At 46.1% G+C, this 8,723-nt stretch overlaps 1 protein-coding gene across 4 annotated transcripts in view; it reads left to right on the forward strand.

Annotated features, from left to right (window-relative positions):
• The window catches only part of Arhgap44 (Rho GTPase activating protein 44), a 153,553-nt gene that overhangs the window by 113,520 nt on the left and 31,310 nt on the right, over positions 1-8,723 (forward strand). For all 4 annotated transcript variants that reach the window (XM_055594478.1, XM_055594479.1, XM_055594481.1 and 1 more), the window contains exons 8-10: positions 4,252-4,320; positions 6,569-6,650; positions 7,013-7,140. In XM_055594478.1, the coding sequence (XP_055450453.1) occupies positions 4,252-4,320; positions 6,569-6,650; positions 7,013-7,140 (279 nt within the window). The remainder of the gene's footprint in view (positions 1-4,251; positions 4,321-6,568; positions 6,651-7,012; positions 7,141-8,723) is intronic.

Consider the following 8,723-nt stretch of genomic DNA (forward strand, 5'->3'; position numbering starts at 1 on the left):
ACACACACACACACACACACACACACACACACACACACACACACACACACTGGACTAATCAGCCTTAGAAAAAGGAAAGTAGTTCACAGCATCCTCCAAGTCTAGCCATCATGCCTAAGAGGGAAATAAAAATGGAAAATTCCCAGTAAAGCTCCAAGCTTAGAGTTATACAGTCAAAAACATATAAATTAAAAGGTCAACCCAGCATTTGTCATAGGACTGCAGACCAATCCTTTTCACTGCACACATCGAAGAACTGACGGTGGGCAATAAATGGAATTGACAGACACAATAAATCCAGAGGAAGTTAGTCTCTATAAAAATAAACTAATAACATATTATTTGACTTTCTCTCATATATTTGATGGTGATGGAAGAAAATGATCAGGGTAAACAAACATTTATGAATTTTTCCTTGTAGGAACTGATCTTTCTGGTCGGTGTTTGGCAGTTCAGTTCAGTTCTGATGTCCAGAATCATAAATCAACTGCCTGCTTTGCCATAGAGCAGGGTCCAGAGCCATGTGAACGGGAACTTATTACATACTATACTAGTGAGAAACTAGAAACACACTGCCCAGCAGCAGCAGGATCACCTTTCCATACGTCAGCAGCCTACACAGCAGTCTGGGCCTGTTTCTGTTGTTGTTGTTTGTTTGTTTTTTAGTTAACCAAGCACCTGCATGAAAAGGTGTGGGTGGATAGAACAGATTCAAGGCAAATAGATTTTCGTGCTCATGGAGGTAATCCCCACCTGTCAGAATCTGGTTATTTCTTTTGTGCTCTTCTGTGCTATAAAACTAGAAAACAACATTACACTGCATTGTTCGTATTTTACTACTTTTTTTTTAATCACTGTGTCCGAGTGACTGGCAGAAGCAACGAGAGGAAGAAAAGTTTTATTTTGTCTCACAGTTTAAGGGACACAGTCTGTTACTACAGGGAATGCATTGTGTCAGCTACTTCCATGGCCATGGGGATATGGCTGGGACTCCCCACACACACATCTTGACAGAACATACTGGAAGGCCATAAATCTCAAGTCTTGCCTCTTGGTAACCCTCTCAGTTAGGCCCCATGTCCTAAAGGTTCTGTACAATCTCCCAAAACAGTGCCTTTAGGCGGGGATCACACATTGAAACACACGAGTCATTGAGGGCATTTCATATTCAAAGCAGAACATTCTCCCCTGGCCCCCTGGCTCATGCTCATCTCATAATGCAAAACACATTCAGTCCAACTTCAAAAGCCCTCATTGACTTAGAGCTCCAACACCCCTCAAAAGCACAGTCTCCTGAGGTTCAGGGTAGCTGCTTAAGGGTGAACACCTGAAAGTCAAAGGACAAGTTTGCCTACCTCCAGTCTGCAGTGGCACAGGGCAGACATTCCCATTACAAAAGGGAGGGATGAGGGCATAACAGCAGATCTAACCAAACCAGGACAAAACCCAGCAGGTGTGTGCCATAGTCTCCACAGTCATGTCTGGCACCAGGGACTTATGGTGGCATTGTTTGAGCTCCAACCAGCTTATAATGCTTCATTCCTCCTGCTCTGTTCCCTGCGGCACATAAGACTCCTGTCTTTGGACAACTGAATTCAGTGTCTGTAGCAAATATCCTACAGTTCTGGCATCTTTGATATCCTGGAGTCTGTGAGGAAACTAAGAGTTCATCATTACAGTGTCATCATGTACAGCCCCTTCTGGAGTTCTAAGATGGGAATCTGACCCTGGTGCATACCACATGAGCTCTGTGCCTTTCTGCACACACTCACTGTGATGTCCTGCGGGCACACAAAGCCAGCTCCACATGAGTGACACCACATTTGGCAGCCAGCTCAGTGCAGGAAGCTGGGTGCCTTGGCAGTCCCCTTCTAGCACTGAAAGCCTAGACCATTCCTGAAGAGTCACTGGTGTTGAGAAACACCGTAGAAGCTAGGGTATGATGGCAGCAGAGAGAGAATGCAGCAGGAGTGGACATACTCGAACGGGGGGGGAAGCAAAGGCAGCCTCACACAGTGCTTTTCCTTAGACTTTTTTTATCTGGGCCATGCCCTCATTGGCAGGCACTGCTCACTTTGAGGACGTCTTCCTCAGTCACTGTCCTACGAGTCTGTCCTCCATGGAAACACCCCTCACAGACACACAGGTGTCATTCAGTACTCTTAGGCATCACTGATAATAGTTAAGTTGACAACCAACACCAATAGCTATATTGATGGGTGAGGATAGGCTTTTTTCCCCTCTTTATAGATGGTTTATGTAAGTACAAAGTTGGTTTACAGTTTTCACCTTTCTTATTTACAATTTGGCATATTCAGAAACTGTGTTGTTAGATTTAATTGCACAGGTATCTAACTGTACATGTTAAAAAAAATCCTTTCATCTTCTTGGGAGAACATCCTGGTTTTTGTGACTGGTTGTCCAAGGAGCTGAGACGTTGAATGTGCAGGTGTATGAGACATAGCAATCTGTCCTTCAGGCTGGCTTCCTCTCCACTGTCAACCAGGTCATGGATTGCTTCCCTCTGGCCTTTGTGGAAGCTGTCTCACACTTGTGGTAGATGTCTCCTGCCCCCAGCTGCTTCAGGGATGGCATTTGTGGTGGGCTCCAGACGAGGCCTCCTCTTAAACATTTGGCACTAGGCAGCCTGGAAGGGGGATGCCCTGGGGAAAGGGCTGAAGAGGTCTTGAGCCTGTTTTATTCTTTGTCAAATTTACCTGCTCTGGGACTTCATGTTGCTGATTGTTCATTCAGCTAATAACAGTCAAGCCTTCACCAAGCTGAGCATTTTGAGATACTCATCAACAGGTAGGAAAGGTCCTTGGACTCTGTAACACGCTGACCCCAAAGGACAAACTTGGCTATTCTCTAAGGGATTGGGACTGTAGCTCCGAGGTGAAGTGTTTCTCGACCACGTGTAAGACCCTGAGTTCAATCCTCAGCATCTCCAAAAAGCAAGTAAATAAAGCTATGGCTTGACTTATATCCATTTGCCCTAATGCAGGTGATAGAAGATTTGAGGGCAGTTTTCCAGGGGGTGAGGAACTGACCTAAAAGAATTGGTTGAGAATTTTATGAGGCATTAAGCTTCACACTTAGGCATTTCTGAATGAACGTTCACTCATTTCTCCCTTTCTTCCTTCAATTGCTTATGAACCAAGCCCAGGCTGGTCTACTCCACTTAAACCTAGGTGAGAGGTCCTAGTGAGGTCCCCAAAGGTCAGGTTTCCCCCTCTACCTACGTGACTTGGTTCTGTTGCCTTATGCACAAGAACTCTGTAAGGATCCTGGAAAGGGCGTTCCCCCTGCCTCCCCTCCCTGTGTTCTCAAGGAGAGCCAGCTTAGTGGGACGCTGGAGAGGCCAAGGGCACTGCCCACTGCTTAAGGTCTCACAAGGCCAGCTTGTCCTGAAGCATAGGACTGCCTGCTTCTGTTTGCCCAGAATCTGTGATGGCTTTGTGTGCTACCGCTCTGCCTGTTTCACTCCAATGTCCAGGCTCTTCTCAGTGAGTGCGTCTTCTAGAGGTTATGGCCTCTGGATGCCACATGGTTTCCACACACAAGGGCAGAGGAATGACATCCTCAAGAACCAGTGTAGGCTGCTCAGAGAACACTTACTGTGCATACTGTGGCTATCCCTCTGGAACTGAAACCCATTCTCCTCATAATAAAATGTTCCAGATTCTAGGGCAGCATTAGGCCATTGCCATCCAAGCCCTAATATCGAAGAACTTTTAACTCTATAAATGTGTGTACAAGAATGGAGGAGGTCAGAATTTTAAATCAGCAATCCTTTCGACTGTGCACCCTATCTATCTGGGATTTCTGCAAGTTGCTGCATTTCTGTGGCTTTCCCACGTGCTCATGGTCATCCAGTCAGTGTGAGGTGAAGGTGAGCAGGAAGGTGAGCTACTGTGTGTGCTTGGAGTTGCTGCAGGTGGCAGGGCTAGCTGCAGAGATGCCTAGAGCTCATTTGCATTTCACCGCCCCACACCAGCCTGGATTTACTAGCCCTTAAGTTCAGCTCTGGGTGAACGTCTAGCATGGTAGACTTTCATAGCCACTCATTTCTAGAACCATGGCTGGGATGGCTGGAAGCCCTCACGGGAGAGTATGTGATATGTCACAGACTATTGAAAATCAGGTGCAGCAGAGTTCAAGCCCATTCCTCCCATGCTGTCTGGCACAGGTGATAGGCACCCTCCCCCAATATTTTTTTCTAACCTTACTCATATCTTTTACCTTGCACAGGACCAGCTCTCCGCCGACATGTACAGTTTTGTGGCCAAAGAAATTGACTATGCAAACTACTTTCAGACGGTAAGGGTCCACCAAGGCAAGACTGCAAAAAGTCTGCGAGTGTCATGGTGTGGGCAGCAAGGGAAGGTGGGCGTAAAAACTAGAGCCTCCTGATTGCATGAAAACATTGCTGCGGGAGTGGGGGGATGAGTTGCTGGTTCCGTCTCTAGGTGAACTCTGCCCTCCTTGTGTGGATTTGTTCCAAAACCATAAAACAGAACCTCATTCCCGAGGATTCCCATAGCAGGGATTCTCAACCAAGAGTGATGTTTTCTCCTTCCCAGAGGACTTTGGATGTCCGCAGATTCCCCTGGTTGTGCCAGCTTAGGAAGGCTGTGGCACTGTGACAATGGTAGAGACAAAGGAGAATGATGTTACAGGCAGCTCCCTATGTCAGAGATGCCCAACCCAGAAAGTCGGGAGGACCCATGCTGAGAAGCCTAGATTTGTGACAGCAAAGGATTTGAGAAGATTAGGAAAATATTCAACTACCCACAAAGGCATATTGTTTCCAGTGAAGATTTTTTTTTTTTTTGCCAAGTTCAAAGCAAGAAGATAAGCAATGATTGATTTGGCCTGGTGATTGCCTCTTAGAGTCCAGAGACAGGATCTGAGTCACCTGTGCTTCAGTCATACAGCCCCGATAATTTGGACCCTGACTCCCTGCCATAGTGAATAAAAGGCTAAATAAATAACAGGAAAGCATTGACAGAAATCATACGACATGGAAAACAGTTGAGTGGGCCTATTCCAAACATTGAAAATAAAGTTAAAACCCACCAGCTTTCATTTTATGACCAAAGAAATGATGGGATAGGAAAAGTGAGCCAGAGAGAGTAGCAGGTGGGCAGACAGGCCTGAGAAGTGTGAAGTGCCCTGCAGTGCACACTGAGTGAGCTGCGGAGCTTCCCTGGCATTATGAAGAGTGCAGACTTTTGCAGTTCCCCTTCTCTCTCTCTCTCTCTCTCTCTCTCTCTCTCTCTCTCTCTCACATACACACACACACACACACAAAAGAGCTGGTAAGTATCACTTTCAGTGTGGAACACCTGCTTCAAAGTAGTTGTATTGATTGATTTTTCTGTTGCTGTTGTCAAATACCACACCCCAAAACAGCTCCAGGAAGGAAGGTTTTATTTGGGACTTATGATACCAGATGTGTATATGGGTTCATCATGGAAGGAAAGCATGGCAGCAGCCACCCATGGAGATCAAGAAAGAAACTGAAAGCTCACATCCTCAAACACAGGCAGGAAGCAGAGACAGCAAACTGGAAGCAGGCAAGGCTTTTTCCTCCCCGAGCCTGTCCCTAGTGACATATTTCCTCCAGCAAGCCCACCACCCGAACCCCAGTCCCAAACAGCACCACGTGGGGACCAAGTGCTCAAATGCCAGAGTGCATGGGTGTCATTTCTCATTCAAGCCACTACACTAGTGTATTTTCAAAGGCATTCCATTGGCTTGACTTTGAAAGTCTAGAGTCACTGAAGCCAATGAATCACCGGCGCCCAGGCTTTGTCAGGCTGCTTCCCCGGCTTTCACGTGCTGTTTTCTCAGCCTTCAGGTTCCTTTTGTTCCATACTAATGCTGTCATTGTTTTTGCTCCATGCCAGACTTTTATTTACTTTTGGGGAGATAGACAGCAAGGAAATACGTGAAGTCACTCTTGCTCATGAGTTTTCCTTGGCCCTAAGCAGCATCGCAGTTGTTTCTTTAAAAGATAGGATGGCGAGCAGAACACCTTGAAGGAGTGTGTTCCCAGGACCACGTGACTTTAGTCAAAGCCATTGTGCTTTCCAGTCTATCTGAAGGAGTAGAACCACTTGCTGTGTGACCAGTTACACGTTCAACTGACTCACAGAAATCAGTGGGCACTTGGGCCACTCTGCTGTGGGTATATCTTACAGGCAGATGGTCCTCCACATGTGTTTTCTGTTTACATTCACCAGTTACTGCACCTTTCTTTGCTACCTTTAGCTCTGAGGCTGGGGGAACCAGGTGAGGTTAGGTGACCCAAAGCAAGTTCTTTAAGCCAGGCTCCAGCTTAGGCAGATTCCTCTATACCTTCCCGATTCTTCTACCTGCCACATTTCCACTTAGAGTGATCCCTTTTTCCATCATGGCTGAAGCACATTGTCACTGGAGGAGGGTGAGGGCAATCCTGCCTGCTTCCTCCATGAGCGAGCGCCTTCGTGAAGAATGGAGAATGGCAGCGTAGAAGCCTGCTTCCCTTTGGCAAAAGGCAATGTTTGTTCTTGTGTTTTCTCAGCTAATAGAAGTGCAAGCTGAGTACCACAGGAAGTCGCTGACACTGCTGCAGGCTGTGTTGCCCCAAATCAAAGCACAGCAGGGTAAGTGCAAGCCTCCCTCAGAGCTGGGAGAGGACAGCTCCCCACCTGCGCTCTGCCGAGAATGCTAGTGTTCAGAAGAGCTGGTAGACCTCCCTGAGCTGGTTGTTCGCCAGTGACCCACAGCTGGGCTCGAAGGGGCTGAGTTAGGTATGTGCAGCGTGGTGGTCACATTAACCCCAGTGGGGCCAGGTTCAGTTCTCTCCATGCCTTTCCATTTTCCACTAAGCTACAGAATAGTCATCCATCTGCACCCTCTGTTTCTTTGGTACTTTGTGCAGAATCTGGACAAGGGGAGAAAGATTGTGGCATGAGTATCCTTGGGGAGCTACTAACTAACTCCTTTCTTGCTTACCCCTCCCCAGAGGCCTGGGTGGAGAAGCCTTCCTTTGGGAAGCCCCTGGAGGAGCACCTCATGATCAGTGGCCGAGAGATCGCCTTCCCTATAGAGGCATGTGTAACGATGCTCCTGGAGTGTGGAATGCAGGAAGAGGTATGTAGAAGGAATATCTTGTGTCTGTATGGAAGCATTATCTGACAATAAAAACAACAACAACAAAAACCCCTATGGCCTATAGCCATAGGTACAGGAGATTCAGCTAGTCTTTTGCTGAGAAAGATGGATGCCTGGTGCCTAAGCACAGGTAACCAGCCACAGAGCAGAATGTAAATTAGTATAATGGGTTATTTTAAGTTATGAGCTAGTTAGAAAAGAGCCTAGCTATATGGCATAGGTATTTGTATAATATTTAGTTAGCCTCATGAGTTGATATTCTGGGAGCTTGGGGTAGGGAGGAGAAACCACTTACGGCAGAGATAGGCACAAAGCATCCATGCCCATTCCCTGAGCTGGTCTATTTTTTCAAGAGGTGGGGTCTGTAAGAGTTTCTTCCCTGTAGCATCCCCACCCTGCGTCCCTAAATTAAGGTATGTGGTGATACAGGCAATATTGTCTCTTCTGCAGGTACTAACAGGCACTGCATTCTCTTGAGTGCCTTCACTTTCACAGAGAGAACAAAAGACTATGGGAGGTTGGCTGTTGCCTACAAGGGCTGTGTGACCAAATTCTAGACATTGCTTCTTCATATTTAATGTGATTTGGTGATTTGAACAATCTGCTGCTGCTTTTACCAGTATTAATCTTACTTTCTCCTTCTCCTTATCCTCCTTCTTTTCCCCTTTTTCTTTCACTCTTTTCTTCTCCTCCCTCTTCTTCCTTCTCTTCCTTCTAATATCTTCTTCCTCTGCTTTTTTTCTTCTCTCCTCTCCTTCATTTTCCTCTCCCTTTTTCTGCTCTGTTTGCTTCCTCTAGGTTCTCCTTTTCTTCCTCCCCCTCCTTGTTTGGCTTACTAAGTTTCTGATTTTGTGAGTAGAGCTCTTACACATTTGCATCTCTTCCTTTTTTGTACAGATCTTCTTTGTCACAATCAGGTGTGACTGATGGTGACATTAGAGTGTTCTTTTAGGAGCCTCCTGTAAGGAAGGACTATTATTTGTCTTGCCTAGTCAGTCATTTATCTGGTTTCATCTGCAGGCTATTTTAACATCTTTACTCCATCTTCCTGTAGCCTGACCAGCCAGTCTGTATTCTTGTAGGGCATGCTATGGGCTTGGTATTTGTTACTAAACAAAATGTAAACTTAGATTGAGGAAGTTATAAATTTATTGGAAGAGATGAGTCCTTTGATGCCCAGCAAAATGTAAACATGGGATGAGGGTTATAAACTGACTGGGAGAGATGAGCCTAGCTTCTCTCCAGTAAGCTAATTAGTCCAAGACAGGCTGTTTTCTCTAAGTGAGTGCCGAGGCCAGGTAGGACAAACCTAAGGGTTGAGGAAGAGAGCAATAGTAGCATTATGCACATCTACATTGGCTATTCTTTGTGTGCCAGGCCTATTCTGCATAGTAGATATTTAAAAATAAAATGTAAGTGGCACATGAGGTGAGGAGCTGGCTGCTTGTGAAGGAGGACTTCTGAACATCAGGATCACCAGAATACCAAGCTGGAAAACCATACTAGGCAAAGAGCTTGCATCAAGATCAGGACTGAAATACAAAAATATGGGTGATATAGCT

Source organism: Psammomys obesus, unplaced genomic scaffold, assembly GCF_907164565.1.
Source record: "Psammomys obesus unplaced genomic scaffold, mPsaObe1.curated_primary_1811, whole genome shotgun sequence".
Lineage (NCBI taxonomy): Eukaryota > Metazoa > Chordata > Mammalia > Rodentia > Muridae > Psammomys > Psammomys obesus.